The sequence below is a fragment of the Melospiza melodia genome, chromosome 7 (assembly GCF_035770615.1).
Source record: "Melospiza melodia melodia isolate bMelMel2 chromosome 7, bMelMel2.pri, whole genome shotgun sequence".
Taxonomy (NCBI): domain Eukaryota; kingdom Metazoa; phylum Chordata; class Aves; order Passeriformes; family Passerellidae; genus Melospiza; species Melospiza melodia.
Genome location: NC_086200.1, coordinates 29,259,076 through 29,276,836, shown reverse-complemented (window position 1 = coordinate 29,276,836; position 17,761 = coordinate 29,259,076). Strand labels below are relative to the sequence as shown.

Below are 17,761 nucleotides of genomic sequence, written 5' to 3'. Positions count from 1 at the left end.
TGTTGTCCTGCTGTCCTCTCGGGCTCATGCAAGCCTCTGACTCTGGATTTAGTGTTTTATTTAGTTTTTCCTTGGAATTTGGGAGTGTAAACTGGACAGCAGCCCCTGGCACTGGGACATGAGCTCAGAGTGAGAGCTGGGTCAGGCTCCACGTTCATCACCAGGAACTCCTTTTGCAGCACAAAGATTTGGCAGGTGCAGGTTGGATTTTGGGGTGTCCAGTAAGTGCTGGTAAGGAATTCCCTCAGCATCTTCCAGGACTGAAATGTGGCTGGAATGGTATCAGCTGTAGAGTGGTCTCTTGGTGCCTCTTTTTCCCCCCTGTTTTCAATGCTTGGCTATATTTTGCATTTGCAATACAGCCCCCCACAAACCAAGGCTCAGAGCATTCTAGCTTTCTTGCAAAGCAGTTTTCCTTCGTTTTGCCAGTGGGGTGTGATCTGTTGTGCAGTTTTCCTGGGGAGCTGCTGCTGCTTTAGAGGCAGCCTCTGCTCTGCAGGGTTCACCAGTGAGATCTGGTGGTGTGAGACACAAGCTAATGCAGAGCAGGCACAGAGGGATGCTGATATTGATTTTACCCTTCCTGAGTTCCTTTGGATATGTAAGTAAAGCTGTATATTTGTATTTGCTATGGCTCTTACGGGAATCACTGCTGCTGATTTCCTCTCAAAAGCTGTTGCAAATAGGGGAAAGAAAAAAAAAAAAAAAAGAAAAGCAGCAAAACCCCTGAAGTCTGTAAGGAAGAGTCACAGGGTTTTATAGACACACAGCAGTTGGTGATATTGACCCTGAGATCAGCAAACCTCAGCCTTGGCTTGGGTAAAGCTGAGCGGGAGTTGGAGAGAATCTTTTTGCAAAATAGAAAAGGGTGACCTTCTCCCTGCAAGAAAACCAAAACCCAAATAATCCCTTTGGGAGCTCCACGCAGCATTCCATAGGTGGGATGTGACTGCTGAACTCTGCTTTTCACACAGAACACCCTGGGCACTTGGGGGCTTTGCCTGTGACTCCACTGTAGGATCAGGCTTAGGGGTCCTGGGTGGTCCCTGCAGCCCCCACATGAGCCCTGCCCAGAGGGCACTGCTGGCACGGCTGTGGCACCACGGGGAGGCAGAAAGAGTCACTTTAATTTCACTTTCCATCGCAAACGCCACAGTCATTCTGTCCGCCGCAGGGCCACTTATTTTTAAAAGAGTCAGAAATGGCTTTTCAAAAATATTCCTTGTAGCAAACAGTGTGTCCTGAATGATCAGAGGTGGCTCTTTTAAATTACAGCTTTGCTCTGCGCTCTGTAGGTGTTGTGTGTGGCTGGATTGCTCCATCCAGAGGTTTTGGCCACTTTGATTTACTCAGCTTCCCTTACTCAGGAAGTGACAAAGAAAGATTCAGTAGAAATGAAGATATTGTGAATGCTTTTCTGTGCTCCTCTGGTTGTATAGGTTGCTTTCACCATCTCCTTTTTGTTTTAATGCATTAAATCCATTTGGAAATTGGTTACTTGTGGGATTGTGGAGAATTTAGAAGAAAATTAATCAGTTTGGTGGTTTTGACTGAGAAGTGCACTGGAGGCAGGGTGTTACTGTGAGATTAATCCTGCCAGGACAATGCTCCTGCACTGGATCTCCTTTTGCCAGGAAAGTGCCAGAAGCTGATAAATTCAGGAAATTGTGGCATTAATACTATTAATTTCAAATGAGTAATGAGGTATTGTTGGGTTTGACTGCTGTGGGAAAGGTCTTGGTGCAGAAACATCTGCCTTGGAGCTGGGGAGACCCCAGAGTGCCACAGGATGGGAGAAAAGGGTTCAAACATCTGCCTTGGAGCTTGGAGACCCCAGAGTGCCACGGGGTGGGAGAGGAGGGTTCAAACATCTGCCTTGGAGCTTGGAGACCCCAGAGTGCCACAGGATGGGAGATGAGGGTTCAAACATCTGCCTTGGAGCTTGGAGACCCCAGAGTGCATCAGGGTGGGAGATGAAGGTTCAAACATCTGCCTTGGAGCTTGGAGACCCCAGAGTGCCATGGGATGGGAGATGAGGGTTCAAACATCTGCCTTGGAGTTTGGAGACCCCAGAGTGCCATGGGATGGGAGATGAGGGTTCAAACATCTGCCTTGGAGCTGGGAGACCCCAGAGTGCATCAGGGTGGGAGAGGAGGGTTCACTGCTTGCTCAGCAGTGTCCCACCTCCAGAGCATATTTTCAGGAAAACAGGCATTTTGGGGGAATTGATTACCATGAGTTTGCACAGGAGTGCAGAGTCTTCTTGTACATTAGATAAGGAAATTCCTCAGGCTGAGCCCAGCTGTGGGTGACCTTAGGGACCTGCAGGGCTCCTGGTGTGAGAGGTGTGTTCCAGTTCCAACCTGGGTGAATTCCTGGTGTGGTGCTAATGCAGAGCTCTGTTTCCCATGAAACCCTCTCTTTTCTGAAGAGGCAGCAGCATTTCACAGGCTGTTTGCTCATCTCTGAGCTATGTTTAAACCCACAAGTAGTTTTTTTTTTTTCCCTCACCTCCCCTCTGACAAAACCTAAACAGCGCCTTTCTTTCCCAGCCCAGGACATGGTGCAGGGTGAAGAGCACAATTAAAGACGCTGCCACCACTCACTCCACACCCTCCTGAGGACTCCATGAGGCAGGACACGGGCTGATGCTCTCACCCCACCATGGATGGGGGGAACAGCTTCCCACAGCACCAGCAGCCGGGCGACGCCGTCCGCGGCATCCCCGGCCTCCGCTCCCAGCTCGCCGTGCCCGACGTGGAGGTGAGGCCCTGCACATCCTGGGGAGGGGGAGGCTGTGCCCAGGAGGGGTCTGGGCACAGCAATCTGGCCTGGTACATCCTGGGAGTCTTGCTTTGTGTTTACAGCAGCAATTTCCAGGCTTTCCAGGCAGCTGCGCAGGGAGTCGAGGGATTGAGGTGAGGAGGGAAAAGCTGTGATTAAAACAAAGCCTCTCTGAAAGGTTCTGGCTGCCAGCTCCTTGAGGAAGGACTGAAGAGACTGAGAGAATGTGATCAGGATTGCAGACCTTGTTCTTGCCCCAGCACATCTCTATCAGACCTTGTTCCTACCCCAGCACATCTCTGCCAGACGTGTGAATCTGTGCCCGGGTCCAGCCGTCCTTGTTTCCCGAGCAGCAGAGATAAATAAGTTGTATTTGTCCTGATATAGTTGCTAAAACCAGACCAGGTTCCTGATGCATTTGTCCAACAGGGCAAAAACCAAACCATGTCCCAAAATAGCTGTTGTGTTCCTGGAGTTTTCTCTTTCTGTTTCAAACTCTGGAATGTGTCACATGCAGGGACACAGAAGTTCAAGCGAGGCCCAAGTTCCTTTGCTTCAAGTACAAGGTTTCATTGCTTTGGGCATAAAAAGAACAGATTAAAGGCTGCTGTGGAGCTGAGTAAGGGGATACTGTGTTCTCTCCTTGATTTTATTGGTATGAGCTGAGCTAAGACCTTGCCATTAATTGGAGACTCTTCAGGGAAGTGAGAAGACAAAAGGCACAAAAGGACATTTTTGGATGTGACCTCTGCCGGCCAATTTCAGGTTATTGGGTTTGTGCTGACATCCCACAGAGACTGAATCACAGAATCATGGAATCACTGAGGTTGGAAAAGACCTTCAAGGTCATCAAGTTCAATCTGTGACTGATTCCCACCTTGTCACCACACCAGAGCATCGAGTGCCACATCCAGCCCTTCCTTGGACACCTCCAGGGATGGGGACTCCAGCACCTCCCTGGGCAGCCCCTGCCAATGCCTGACTACCCTTTCCACAAATAAATTCCAGCCTGAACATCTCGTGGCACAGCTTGATGCCATTTCCTTTGTCCCTTCAGTGTCTTGTGCAAGGGCTGGGGAAGGGGACAGGGGACAGTGGTAGGGGAGTGGGTTCCAAAACTGAAACTGGAGTCCTGCTGGGGAGACAAGGAGCCACCTGTGCCTCTGGGAAGCACTGAGGGAGGGAAGCCATGGGCCTGCAGCCCCAGGTAATGGTTCCAGGTCTCTGCTGGGCTCTAACTGTTGTGCCTTCTGCTTGCAGAATTCCATGCTGGCCGCCGACTCGTGGAGTAGCTGCTACCCAGGCTCTTTCCCAACCTCATCTTTCCCAAGTGAAAACCAGTGAGTGCTGTTCTCCTTTGTCTAATCCCCTCTGCTCTTGCACACCCCGTGATTCAACTGTTTCTTTGCTGCTTTCCATGTTTACTTTATTTCACGATGTGTTGGGGAAATAATTGCATCACTCACTGATCTTGTGGCATTTCAGACACTGCTGCAGCTTGGGAGCAGCAGCAAACAGCTTTTTGTTTTTAAAAATGAGAAAAAAGTTTTGTTTTCTGTTAAACCTGGAGGCTGCAGGAAGGGAGAAAGACCTTTGGTTTAGCCTGGATTTGTAACACTAATGGAATTTTTAACAGATCCAACTGAGCAAACACTGGGCAGTCCCTGGCTTTGCACAGATGTGCAGGAAGATGTTACCTGTACTGGGTGTTGGGTTTTGGGTGACGTTAAAATCCTTTGCCATGTCACTGGAAGTGACTGACACTAACAGCCACGTCATGTCTGTACTGAAAAATTATGTTTTCCATTTTCCCTTTAAAATGAACCTTCATCACAAGGTGGGATATGACAAATGTTTGGGCAACATAAAGTGGCCTTGTGCCATCACTGGGTGACTTGGATGGGGACTCTGGTGGGGCTGGGGGTTTGGAGGCTGATCCATGGCTCCTTTGGTCTCTGTGAATCCAGGGAGTGGCAGGGATACACGGGATGTGTTCTTTATCTAGGTCAGAGGTGGGAGGCAGGAGAACTGAAAAAAGCAGAATTTGACATCCTGAGTTAACAACTGTGTTCCAGGTGCCTGGCATTACACTGGGGGTTTAATGTGACCTCCCTCCTGAAGGGATTTTGGCACCTTCATGGTGGCATCCTGTGGTGGTGTTCACAGGGGTTCTAGGGTGAGGGAAGATATGAGGATATTCCATGTTTCAGAAGGTTTGATTTATTATTTTATGATATATATTATATTAAAACTATACTAAAAGGATAGAAGAACGGATTTCATCAGAAGGCTGGCTAAGAATAGAAAAAGAAGGAATGATAACAAATGCTTATGGCTCAGACAGAGTCCAAGCTAGCTGACTGTGATTGGCCATTAATTAGAAACAACCACATGAGACCAATCACACATGCACCTGTTGCATTCCACAGCAGCAGATAATCAATGTTTACATTTTGTTCCTGAGGCCTCCCAGCTTCTCAGGAGGAAAAATCCTAAGGAAAGGATTTTTCATGGAAACACATCTGTGACAGGATCCGTGTCTGGGAGGGTGTGAGTTGCAGGCAGAGAGGAGCAGTGAGGGTCAGCCCCTCTGTCAGGGGGTTGGTGGCACTCGTGTCCCTGTGGTGCTGCTGCCCTGGTCCCCTCTGGGCACAGCAGGAGCTGTGGGGTGGATGCACAGGGCAGTTCCCCATCAGAGGGTACCAGAAGCTGCCCCACAGGTGCTCAGGGAGCTGAGCTGTGCCAGCTCCTCCCCACAGGAGCCTTCTCAGATCCATTCAGGCCCTTTGCTCTTGGCCAGCCTGGCTGATTGGAAGGGGCTGTGCTTTTTGAGCAGGATTCCTGTAAATTACACGTTGTGAATCCTCCGGAGAGCTATAACAGAATTTCTGTTTTGCTGCATTGAACCACAAGATTAGATTGTGTTTATCTATTGCATTTTTTTTTTTTCTCCTCTTGACCATTTGTTCTGGTTTTGCCCCTCATTCTCTTCCTGTACCAGCGCTGCCGGGAACAGCCCAATCCTGCAAGGACATGCCTGTGTCTCACACAAACCTGGACTTGCTGCCTTTCCTGAAGTTACTTCTGGAAATGAGCCCCATTGTAGTAATGATTTAATAGGGAATGATTTAGCCAAAGTTACACTTTTAGCTTCCTGGTCTTCATACCCCAGGAGGTGTAAAAATAATGTAAAAATCACCTTTCAGGTGAGATGTTCCATATCTGCATTTCACATTAAAAAAAAAAAAAAAAACAAAAAAACAAAAAACAAAACAACTCTGTGCTTTTTGTATTTGAGAATGGCACTGACTCTGTTTTAGGTGAGTGGTAGGAATCCTGGAAGGAATGGAAACATTGAAAAGTGGGATTTTAAAGGCAGTTGTAATTGTAGCCCATGCTGTAACATGAAAAAATGCAGCTGGCATTAGAGGTGGTGCACGTTTTTCTTCAGAATCCTTGCAGAGAAATCTCATTTGCAAGTGGCTGTGTTTGGACAGGGCTTATTCTCATAGCAACACCTTTATCCTGAAGCAGGTTTTTCCTGTTTCTTTTCAAGAGTTCACTTTCATGCTAGGGAATTTCTTTAGAAGACCCCACATGTGGCCTCTTGGGCTCAGATTTTCTTAACCTGACAAATGTCAACAGTGTATTAAACCTCCCTGAAAGAACCAGGGAGGGTCAGAGCTCTGAAGAGCAGCAGCTCAGCTCTTTTCTGAGGAAATTATCCCTGCAGAGCTCAGCTTCTCTTGATGAGAGGCTCAGCACATTCCTGGCTGGGGGGAATCTGGGGCTGGGGCAGATCACAGCTGCAGCAAAACTTTGTCCCCATTTTTACACTTTTCTTGTTGTTTTTATGCCCTTTTCCACCTCTGCATGGAGCTGAAATAGTAAAGCAGGCTCTGAAAAGCATGGATTGGTGTCTGATGAGGAAGGAAAGTACCAGGCTAGTGCCAAGGCAGCCTGCAGCCTCTCAGCTCTCCCTGATCTTCCACTGGCTTGGGATGAGAAGTTTGTGTCTCTGAGTGGAGGACAGAGGATGGAGCCTGGCCAAAACACACATGGAGGTCTCAGAGGAGTGGCACTGTGGGGCCAGAAGGGCTTTGGGTGCATTGGTCATGCTCGTTGGGATGAGCAGCTGGGTGAGCAGCTGGAATGCAGCGGAATTGCAGCGGAGCGTTCCTCTTTGGGCAGCTGCTGTGGTTAAACCAGCTCCAATTTCCTTTCTGGAGCTGTTTTTGGCTGTCCAGTGAAGCCCCTCAGCATCTGGGGGAAGCTGCTGACCCACAGCAGAGCAGTTTACCAGGAATTGAGCCCTGGAGAGGCTGAGCAGGTGGGGACAAGGGCAGTGATCACAGCTTGGGTCACTGACCTGATTCTTCCAATTAAAGCCTTTTTTTATCTCAGTTTATTTCAAGCAAACTTGTCAATGGCTCTGTGCCAGCCCTGCAAATGAGAGGAGACAGCTTTGAGTTCTGACTCCAGGGAAGGTAAAACCCAGCTCTAAAGGTACTGAAGGGATTTGGGGGCTTTTCCAGGAGGATCTCAAAGCAGTGCCTGGAGCTGCTGTGGGCTCTCCCTGCAAACTGCAGCAACCAAGGGCATCTCATGTGGGCAGATTGGAATACCAAGATTAAGGGTAACAAAATGCCAAGCAGAGCTGGTCATTCCACAGCAGGCCAGGGAGGTTGGAGCTCTCTTGCTCTGTTTCTTGTTACCTTGACTGACCCTTGTCCAGGGGAAGAGGAGAGGGTGTTCACTTTTCCAGTAAAAATAGTTCTCCTATTCCTTGGTTAGTTCCTTGATGCTGGCCAAGCTGTGTCCTCGTGTGAGAGACGACCACAGCAGCCTTGCTTTGAAAGCCTTTTAAACCAGCCTTTTCCTGTGTGGAAATAATTAATTCCCAGAATTTATGCCCAGATTTTAATTTCCTTGGGTGGATTACAAAGAGCCAACAATCAGGGCTGGACTTTGGGAGCAGGGTTGTGGTCACAGAGGGTCGCAGGTAAAACTGTGACAGCACAGAAAAGGAGGAAAGAGCTGTTAATTTTTGAGGGTTTTGCCTTCAGTGATGGGAAATGAGCAGGAAAAATGTATTTATCAGAGGAGATAACTGTGTTTGCTCATAAATCCACATGTAAATGTTCACCAGCTGTGTTAACGAGCCGCTGGCCACGCACGGCACCTTAATTGCTTAATAATCCTTTGGCAGCTTGGCATTCCCAGCTCTTGGGCAGGAATTCTGTTCAGACTCCGTTTCTCCCTCTCCCAGAGCCCTGTTCAAGTTTCTGGCCTTGGATTCTCTGGGCACCAGGGTGAAGAAAGAGGAAACCACCCAGCTGGGGTGGATATCCCATGGCGCTCGCCCAAGCAGGAGCACGGCCCCTTACGGGAAGGATTACAAAGCACATTCCTTGCTCCTGCAGGAGAGGGAAAAGCCTCGTGCAAGCCAGGAGGTGGCGTGGAGCAGAGGCCAGGAGCTGCTCCTGGGCAGGAGGAAGGAAATTGGCTGCTCTCCTGGCAGATTTTGCCCCTGGCTGCCTGGAGGAAACGGATGCAGGGAGCAGGAGGAAGCTGGCATGGCCCTGCCCAGGTGCAGCAGGCAGGATCTGTGCTTTGTTCCCTGGTTAGCTGAGCACTGATCTTGCTTTTGAACTCACACACCACTCACATGCCTAGTTCCTCTGTCTGGGTAACAGTTCTGTCTGTGTTTCCCAGTCACCAGCCCCTCCATTCTGAGCTGCCTGTCCAGGTGGGTTAACAGAGATGTTTCCCTGTCAGAGCTGATTTGTGAGGCTGTTTTGGGGGTTTTGTGGCCTAAACTGGCATTCAGCTGTGATGTTTCCCTGTCCTCACATGGTGTGACTGGCAGGTCCACCACACCCATCCCAGGGCTCCATTCTGCTTTGTCATCAGGGCTGAAATATTGGGTACTGCAGACCATTGATATCTATTAAGTCCTTCCTGGTGTACACAAATTAAGAATTATGGTCTTAATTCAGCATTCTTACACTGCTGAGTTTGGGAAGTGGGATACAACTGGTACAGGTATTAATTTGCCCTCTTTCTTCTGAATAATACCCAATAATATCTCTCTCCTGTATGTGACATCCTGAAGTTTCAGCTTCACTGAAGTTTCACCTTCACTTCAGAAGCTAAAGTGACCTGAGAAATTCTGGGGATTCACAGGGAGTAACTGCTTTTCCCATTTCCTTCCAGGCAATATTTTAGCCCCCCTCAGGATTTTTATATGGATTCCATCAGCAGACAACATTTCTTGGATACAAACTATGCAGCTGTGGACCCCACTGACTTCTTACCAAAAAATGGGGATTTTCCTCAGGTAAGTGCAGAGTTCCTGATGTCTTTGGGGGGAAAATGAAGCTTTGGAGTGCTGGGGATTGCTTTACAGTGTTCGGGAAAATGAAGAGATGGGTGATAAATTTGTCCAGCCCCAGAGAGGAATTGTGTGCAGTTGGGATCAGTCCTCTGAAACCAGGAATTTGAAAGGTTTGGTAGGAGCTTCTCTGTGGTAAAACAGCTTCTGTTTTTTAAAGGATTGTTTGACATAAACACTGGTGGTGCTGGGGGCTGCAGGAAGGTCCCAGAGTGTGAACTGAACCCGCTTCAGACTCTTTGGTTATTTCCCTCCCAAAATTCTCTTGTGCTGCGTGTTCTTCCTCACTGGTTACAAGTGGTGGATTCCTGAACAGTGAATATTTAGGGATTACATCAACTCAGTTACTAGCATTCCAAGAGTGGAGCCAGGTCAGTTTTTGCAGAGCTGAAACGTGGGAGCAATGAGCAGTGACCCAGAGTCACTCAGCATCTCTGGGGACCCAAACCTCCCTCACCTTGGGGGTCTCTCTGGGTGCGAAGGAGCATTTTCCATGGAGGTTTTGGAACATTGCACTACTTTTGGCAACATCTTATGGTAAGGTTAGTCAGTAAAAACTGCAGGTGGTTGATATGATAGGGCTGACTTTGGAATGAAGAAGGGACAGGCTATATCCTTTCATGTGTTAATTCCCTCCTTGTTGTGTTTTTGGTTTCTTGCTATGGCTAAATAGTGGTTTTCCCCCTCCTTGGGGCTCTGATTTCTGCAGGTTTGGTTGTGCAAGTGCTGGGGATTTGTGCTTTTTGGGGTGGCCACTGGTCCCCCCCATCCCATTCACATCAGGGACCCACCTGGGCAGCCACTGGGCAAGGTTTTCTGGCTGGATTAAACCAGATAAATAATTAAATCACAGGAGCATTGATCTCTGCCTCCTGCAGAATTAATTGTGGGAGGAACAAGGCAGAAAGGTGATCTCATCAACTTGTGAGACCATTTATGGGGCTGTGATGGGAAGGGGAGAGGGGTCCCTGCCACAGGTCTCACCTCCAGGTCTGGTGGGGTTTGGCTGATGGGTTCAACGGGAAAAGAGCTTAATTATTTCTTTAACTTATGTATTTTGTAGTATCTCAGTGGTCAGTCAGCTTCCTTCCCTGCTGCATCACAGAAATTGATCTCAGCCAACTTGGAGGAGCAGATTTTTGGAGGTTCTCTGTGGAAGGAGATCCTTTGTGTTGGCTGGGTGAGAAAAGAGCAGGGAGCTCTGAGACAAAGCAAACCTCAAATGATTCCCAGAGCAAGAAATAATTCTTGTGCTGCTCTTATCCTTTGGGACAGGAAGCCATGGATGGGAGTGAGTTGATTTTGGGCAAACGGGCTTTTGTTTGGGCTGAACCTAACACATCCAAACCAGTTCCTTCACTGGGCTGTTGTACCACCATGTGCTCCCAGGAGGAGCAGAGCAGCTTCATGGTGCTCTCCTGTCCTGTTCCATGCTTTGTGAGCCCCCCTGGAGATTGCACAGGTAACAGGGTAGTGACGTGTCACCTTGACACTGAGGAACAGGGGATCAGGCTTTGTTGGAGCTCTGTTTTCCAAGCTGAAGCTCTCTGGAGCCAAGGGACAGTGCTCAGTTATTTCACCTCTGGGGCTGTCTCTGGAAGAGAAATTTCAAGCTCCAGTCATCTTGTAGCAGCTCATTCTGCAGTATGGAGCCAGGTCAGCCTTCCTGAACACTCAGCTTTGCATTTCTGAGCACCCTGCATGGTCTCTGCTGTGCTCACTCTGAGCAGGATGCACTAAGCACTGACATGGAGAAACCCCAGGGGTCTCTGAGCCATCAGGCATTGCCCATGCAGAGAAAAGCTGCAGATCTGCTCACAGGAGCCAGAGGTGGAGCCTGGCTCTGGTAGAGCACCAGATCTCAAACTGGAGACAGTGCTATCAGTCTGGAGCCACCTGGGAGTTTCCTGAAGCTTTTCCAGCTCTTTCTTCAGCAGTGTTTCCCACTTGAGTGCTTTCTCATTGTCCCAGACACCAAATTGTTAAATATTAACATTTAACCAGGGAAGCTGAAACATTCCATCCAGGGAGGGGTGGGAGCAGCTGGGTGGTTCCATATTTCCAGGTGGCTGTACAGGAAAGCACCTGTCTCCTCCAAACTTCCCTGCTGCCATGGTAGGAGTGGCAAAGGTTGGTCCAGCCATGCCAGACAGAGCAGTGGAGCCCAAGGGGCAGCATGAGGAGCCTGCTGAAGGTGCTGGTAAGAGATTCCTGATCCAGTCTGTGGTTCTTGGGCAGGCAAAATGGATCAGGTGCTTGTGTGAGGGCTTGTGCTGCCTCCACACGTGGATATACAGGCTGTTCTCTTGGCTTTGCTCCCGTAGCAGAATCCAGAATTTTGAGGAATAACGAAGAAGGATTTGAAAGGTCTAAAGAGCAAATGATTGAGGCATTTGTGCAGCAAACCCTTTCTGTTGGTGGCTGTGAGGGTGTTCACAGGGGTCTGAGGATGAGGGAAGAGATGAGGATCTGACTCCATGTTTCAGAAGGCTTGATTTATTATTTTATGATATATAGTATATTAAAACTATACTAAAAGAATAGAAGAAAAGGTTTCATCAGAAGGCTGGCTAAGAATAGAAGAAGAATGATAGCAAAGGCTTGTGGCTTGGACAGAGAATCCGAGCCAGCTGACTGTGATTGGCCATTAATTAGAAACAACCACATGAGACAAATCACAGATGTGTTGCATTCCACAGCAGCAGATAATCAATGTTTACATTTTGTTCCTGAGGCCTCCCAGCTTCTCAGGAGGAAAAATCCTAAGGAAAGGATTTTTCATAAAATATCACGGCTACAGGTGGCAGTGATTGTCCATATGCTGTAGAGTTCAGAGTGGGAGTTCTGGTGCTTTTTCCACTGGCATTGGCATTTCCTCTCATCATCCTTCCTTGTTTTGGGAGTCCTGCAGAGTGCAAAGTCTTTGCTGACCTGGGGATACTGAGAGTGGGAATTGCCACATTTTTTAAAGGCTCTGGGAGTTTCTCTGTGGTTGAACCATTCACCTTGCTGAGCAGGGAAGGTGCTCGCTGCATGGCCAGAACAGCCTGATGAGAACTTGAATTTGTTTCCTGCACAATAGGGTTCTGGCTTGCTCCTGGGGTGATTCATCCTTGCTGATCTGTTGGCATTTTTTATATAAACAAGTGGCTTGAGTGGAGGTTCAGAAAATAGTTCTGGGAGGCCACGTTGGCTCTGACAGCATTTCTGGTCTTGGGAACTGTTGTGTGCAGGCAAAGTCTCATCCCAACCACACGGTGCCATCTCCTTGTGGAAAAGTCTACGGACTGCCCACGTGTCCTTACAAATCACAGTCCTGGGAGAAGCAGGGGTTGGTTTCTGTTGCTTCCCTGCCTTCCTGCTGGTTATTCCTGCAGTCCCAGGTGCTGCTGAGCTGGGATCTGGCACTCGTGGGCAGCAGCTCTGCAAAGGCACCGTGGCTGTGGTGGTGCTGTCTTGTGACACTGATGGTGAGAGCTGTTAATTGCCATAATAAATCATTGAATTAGGAGGGTTTAACTTATCCTCTGGCCTGTGTTGTCTCTGTGAGGTGTGTCTGTCCCCAGATCCTTACAGAGTCAAAGCATCCTGCTCTAGGAGAGCATCCCTGCTGCTCTTGGCCACCACAGATTTTTCTTTACTTCACTGCCATGGTCAGTTTAGAATTAATTGAAACACAGACTCTGCCTAATTCCTCTGAGCTCTTTGCTATGGCCTTTGCTGGCAGTCTGTGTTCCCTTTGCCTAATTTTGTGCTACCTGTGGCTCTAGAAGAGGACTTTGCTGAACACACAGAAACCTCCTGTGCTGACTTGAGAGAAATAAACATGGGAAGGGGAGCAGCTCTTGGGAGCTGGGGACATGGTGGGTGTGCAGATCCTCCTTCTCTCCTCAGTGAAGCAGCTCTGGGTGCTTTGGGAGGAATTCTGGTCCCCTTTTTAAAATGTGGGTTGGAGGGAGGAGCTCAGTCCAGATGGATTTATCCTGTGGGTCAGGAGGAATTGCCTGCTCCCAGGCAGGCAATTCTGTAATTCCTCAGTAATTCTGTAAAGATGCAGTCACAGCCTTGTTTGCTCTGGGGGCTGGATGGGGGCTCCTGAGCACGTGTGTTAATCATAAACCAGCCCTCTCCTCACCACCACCAGCCCCTTGCAATCTCCTCTTAATCTTCCTTGTTAAAGCAGGAGGAGAAATTAACCTGCTCTTAAAAAAAGTATTAATTTTTTAGAAGTGCTGCAGAGAGCACAGAGCTGTGGTGATTTAGGAGAAATCAATGCAACAGTTATTAAATTATATGGAACACTTGGTTGTGGCTGAAACCAAGAGTTTCCTGGAATAAGAAACATCCTGGAACTTCTGTTGCTGTCCTGGAGTTATGTCTACAGGGAACACAGACATTAAAACCCATTTGCAGGCAGTTACCTGGCTCTTGGCCTTGGGAAGAACAAGTGGCTTTGCATGCTCATGTCTTTGTTTCTGCACTGCAGCTTTGGGGTTTGGGCTGATGCAATAACACTTTATAACCCCTCTGCCTGAGGTACCTGACACATCCTGCAGCCCTGGGGTAAGGAAAATGAAAAGGCTGTGGTTATAATAATTCACTGTGCACTGACCAGAGGCTTGGGGTGCTCCAATTGAGGCACCCTTGGAGGAAGGGAGGTGTAATTTGGTTTTTGAGGTATTTTTTTGTTGTCAGTGGATTGCAGGAGCCCCCTCAGGTGCCTGTGGCCCTGGGGAAAGGGGAAAAAGAGCCCTGGGGAAAGGGGTAAAAGAGCCTGGAGGGCTCAGATATCCCCACCACATTCTACTCTTGATAATTTTCATCTGTGTTGCTGCCTCCAAGCAGCAATGCCCACTCCTGGCAGGAGGGATGGGGATCTGCCTTCTGAGGGTCTTGGCAGGCACAATTCCCTGCCTCCTCCCTTGCCAAAGCCAACAAAAGTGGGAAAAGCCAGTCTGAAAGGCTCAGAGCTCTTAAAAGTGCTGCTAATAGAATCCAATAGCACACCACGGGGACGTGGTTGAAAATAGATGTTTAATTCAAAGCAGAGCTGGTCTGAGTCAGGGGGTGCAGAAAGTTCCCCAGCACAGCAACTCCCTGGGCTTGGCTGGAAGGGGATAAATTCAGATGTGAGAGCTGGAATAATCCTGCTTTCCTTGTCCCTGTCTGTCAGCACACGTGTTCTTGGGTGAATTTGCAGGGAGGCAGGTTGGGAACATTCCAGGTGGTGGTTCCACAGTGGTTTGTCTTCCCCTTGGTGATTAAACTGCTGTGGTCTTGCAAAATCAATGCAGCAGCCCTGGGTGTCTGAGCTGTGTTCCCACTTCCTCCAGCAGCACAGGTTCTCTCATGGCTGCATTTTGCCCCTCTTGACAGAAAAGTAAGAGGAAATAATCCACCTGCTCTTCCAAAGGTTGCACAGATTGCCAGCCCTTGATTGACTCAGCCAGGACACAGTGGTTCAGTCAAGGTCACGCAGCAAGCTGCTAATTAAGACATTACAGAAATTAATTTGGCCTCTGCACTCCACACATGTCATTAAAGCACCTGCCCCAGCAGAGCCTGCCCTTAAATACAGCAAATTCAGAGAGCAGCAGCCTTGAGAACCCTCAGCCTTTGTGCTGCCCACAGAAACCAAATTCTGCTGTCAGTGTAGTCCCTGCAAGACGTTCTGCTGGTTCTCAGGGAAGTGCTGCTTGCAGCCTGAGGTGGGTCCTGGGAACAGGGAGAGCCCAGCCCAGGCTCCAGCTCCTCCTGGGAGCCCCATTCCTCACTGCAGACCCTGCCAGAGCTGCATTGTGCCAAGGAAAAGGTGCTTTTCTTTCAATTTGATTATTGAACAAACCTCCTGGACTGGGTGTGGAATGTGGAGCCTCGCTGCTGGTGTCTCAGTCCCTGTGGAGCCACGGTGCTGCAGAGGGTTCTGCCCTTGGGAACGAGTCCTGCTGCAGATTTTTGCCCTCTGGGTGGTTTTCCAGCCTCAGTACCTGTGAGTTTTCCTTGGAGGGGCCCATCGTCCTTCCTCATCTGATGGCACAAAGCAGAATTCTCTCACTCAGCTCTCTCCTGGAGAGCTTTGTTTGCTCACCTCCGTGCCTTCTTTCAGGCCAAAGCTCTGTTTTTTTTGAGAAGTCCCTGATAAAATGGGATTTTCCAGCTGTTCCCAGCACAACTGAGAGGAGCTCAGCGGTGACAGCCGCAGCAGCAGGCGCTGAATTCTGCCTCAAATGTGGAGCAGAGATGAGCTGTGCTCCCTTGAAACTCTGTGGGTGCCTGGAAGTTGTGGGAGCAGGGATGGGGAGACTCAGGGCAGTCAGGGCTCCTCTCCCTCCCCATTCCCAGCACGTGCACTGCTGGGTTTGCTGGGCAAACTGGGATTGACCCCACGGGCAGAGCCACCAGTCCTGCCAGGGAAGAGCAAACAGGAGCCTCTTGCACCCAAAGCAAACATGACAGTTCCCAGGGATTTTCCAGAGGGTTATTAATTGGATAATTCCTTTCATCTCCAGTGTTGGAGGAGACCTTCATTAAGTTTACATCCCCCTTTTTGTGCCTTTTTCTCTTCCCCACCAGCATTTTATTTCTGTTACCAAAACTGTTAAAAGTTAAAAGGGGACAGCTTTGGAAAGAGGAGGCAAAATAACAGTGACCCAGGGAGGAAAGGGAAGAGAATGGGCCACTCCTCTGGATTCCTAAAGGCACCACTTGGGGTGGGGCAGACACCAAAGACAAAGAGAGCAGCACATGGCTCTGGGGGGGACAGCAACGTGGGGATACTCCTCATGAGCTTTGTCACTTCAACTGCTTCACATGAGCACTGAAATCGGGGTTAGGGGCAGGAGGGCAGGACCCCCAGCTCAGAGCCAGGGGGACAAAATCTGACACAAAGAGAGCAGCACATGGCTCTGGAGGAAACAGCAATGTGGAAATACTCCTCATGAGCTTTGTCACTTCACCTAAGCCCTGAAATTGGGGGTGAAGGGGTAGGGACAGGAGGGCAGGACCCCCAACCCAGAGCAGGGGCTGCCAGGGGGACAAAATTTGGCACAAAGAGAGCACATGGCTCTGAGGGGGGACACCAACATGGGAATGCTCCTCATGAGATTTGTCACTTCAGCCATTCACTTGAACTCTAAAACTGGGGGGTGGGCAGGACCCCCATCCCAGAGCAGGGGCTGCCAGGGGGACAAAATTTGGCACAAAGAGAGCACATGGACACCAATGTGGGAATGCTCCTCATGTGCTTTGTCACTTCAGCCATTCATCTGAGCCCTGAAATTGGGGGTGAAGGGGTAGAGACAGGAGGGCAGGACCCCCAACCCAGAGCAGGGGCTGCCAGGGGTACAAAATCTGGCACAAAGAGAGCACATGGCTCTTGATGGGGGGACAGCAATGTGTGAATACTCCTTGTGAGCTTTGTCACTGCACCTGAGCCCTGAAATTGGGGGTGAAGGGTTAGGGGCAGGAAAGCAGGACCCCCAACCCAGAGCAGGGGCTGCCAGGGGTACAAAATCTGGCACAAAGAGAGCACGTGGTTCTTCAGGGGGGACAGCAATGTGTGAATACTCCTTATGAGCTTTGTCACTGCACCTGAGCCCTGAAATTGGGGATGAAGGGTTAGGGGCAGGAAAGCAGGACCCCCATCCCAGAGCAGGGGCTTCCAGGGGGACAAAATCTGCCTTTGGGTGGCCGTGGAGGGGAGCAGAGGGAGCCTGGAAGGCTCTGGCTCTGCAGAGCTGTTTACTGTGCTCTGTGGTTGGATTACACCACGTACAGTAATTCTCCTCGCACTGCCAGTAATTTCACTGACTTACCAAGCAGGCATCATTTCCTGAAAGTCAGCCCTGGACTTAGAGGAAGTAAGAGCCCTCTCGTCGTCGTGACTAAACAGTCTATGCAAATCTCCCGGCTCAGGACGGCTCTGCCGGGCCCTGAGTCTCCATTTTTATCCATTTTTCTCCGTTTTCCCCGCTCTGGCTGCTTCATGTTGGCTTTTAAAGCCCCCTGATGAGCGCTGGCTGTGAATGGACCTTTCTGCACTTTCCTCTGGGCACCCTCCCCCTGCTGCTGCCTCCTGCACCGACAGCCCCACGAATGCTGCTCTAAAATGTCCCAAATGCAGTTCTGGCTGAAGTTCCCATCTCTCTACAAGGTAAAACCTCATTTTTTCCTCCTCCTCCATGGAATTCCTCGTGTGTTTGGTCGCCAGGGCAGTTTTGCAGTGGCTGCAGAGTTTTGGGAGTGACACCTCTCCATGTTGGGTACTGGGAATAGATTTTTTAAATTTTTTTTTGTTTTGTTTTGGGGTTTTTTTGTTGTTTTTTTGTCCCAAAGATGTGATTTCTGTTTTGCTGGAACTTGCATTGCTGGGTGCTATTGAACTTGCATTGCTGGGTGCTATTGAGAATTTGGAGGGAAGGAGCTCTCTGAGGATTGATCCGTGTGATGGCTTTGAGGGCTTTTATTTCCAAAGTTAATTAATGTGGGCTGCAGGAAGCAAGGGGAGCTAAACCTTCCACACTGTCAGTTTATTGTCCCAAATTTAGACAGATTTTGGGGTTTGGCAGCTGAAAGATTTTATAG

General features: G+C 49.3%; 1 protein-coding gene across 5 annotated transcripts in view; it reads left to right on the top strand.

Annotated features, from left to right (window-relative positions):
* SBNO2 (strawberry notch homolog 2) overlaps nucleotides 1–17,761 on the top strand; it is a 52,653-nt gene that overhangs the window by 4,188 nt on the left and 30,704 nt on the right. For 2 of the 5 annotated variants that reach the window (XM_063161025.1, XM_063161024.1), the window contains exons 2-4: nucleotides 2,553–2,763; nucleotides 4,045–4,124; nucleotides 9,001–9,124. In XM_063161025.1, coding sequence (XP_063017095.1) covers nucleotides 2,665–2,763; nucleotides 4,045–4,124; nucleotides 9,001–9,124 — 303 coding nt within the window. In that variant the 5' untranslated portion in view covers nucleotides 2,553–2,664. Of the gene's footprint in view, nucleotides 1–2,552; nucleotides 2,764–4,044; nucleotides 4,125–9,000; nucleotides 9,125–17,038; nucleotides 17,331–17,761 lie in introns of those variants that run through there. The other 3 variants (XM_063161028.1, XM_063161026.1, XM_063161029.1) reach the window with 2 other exon arrangements.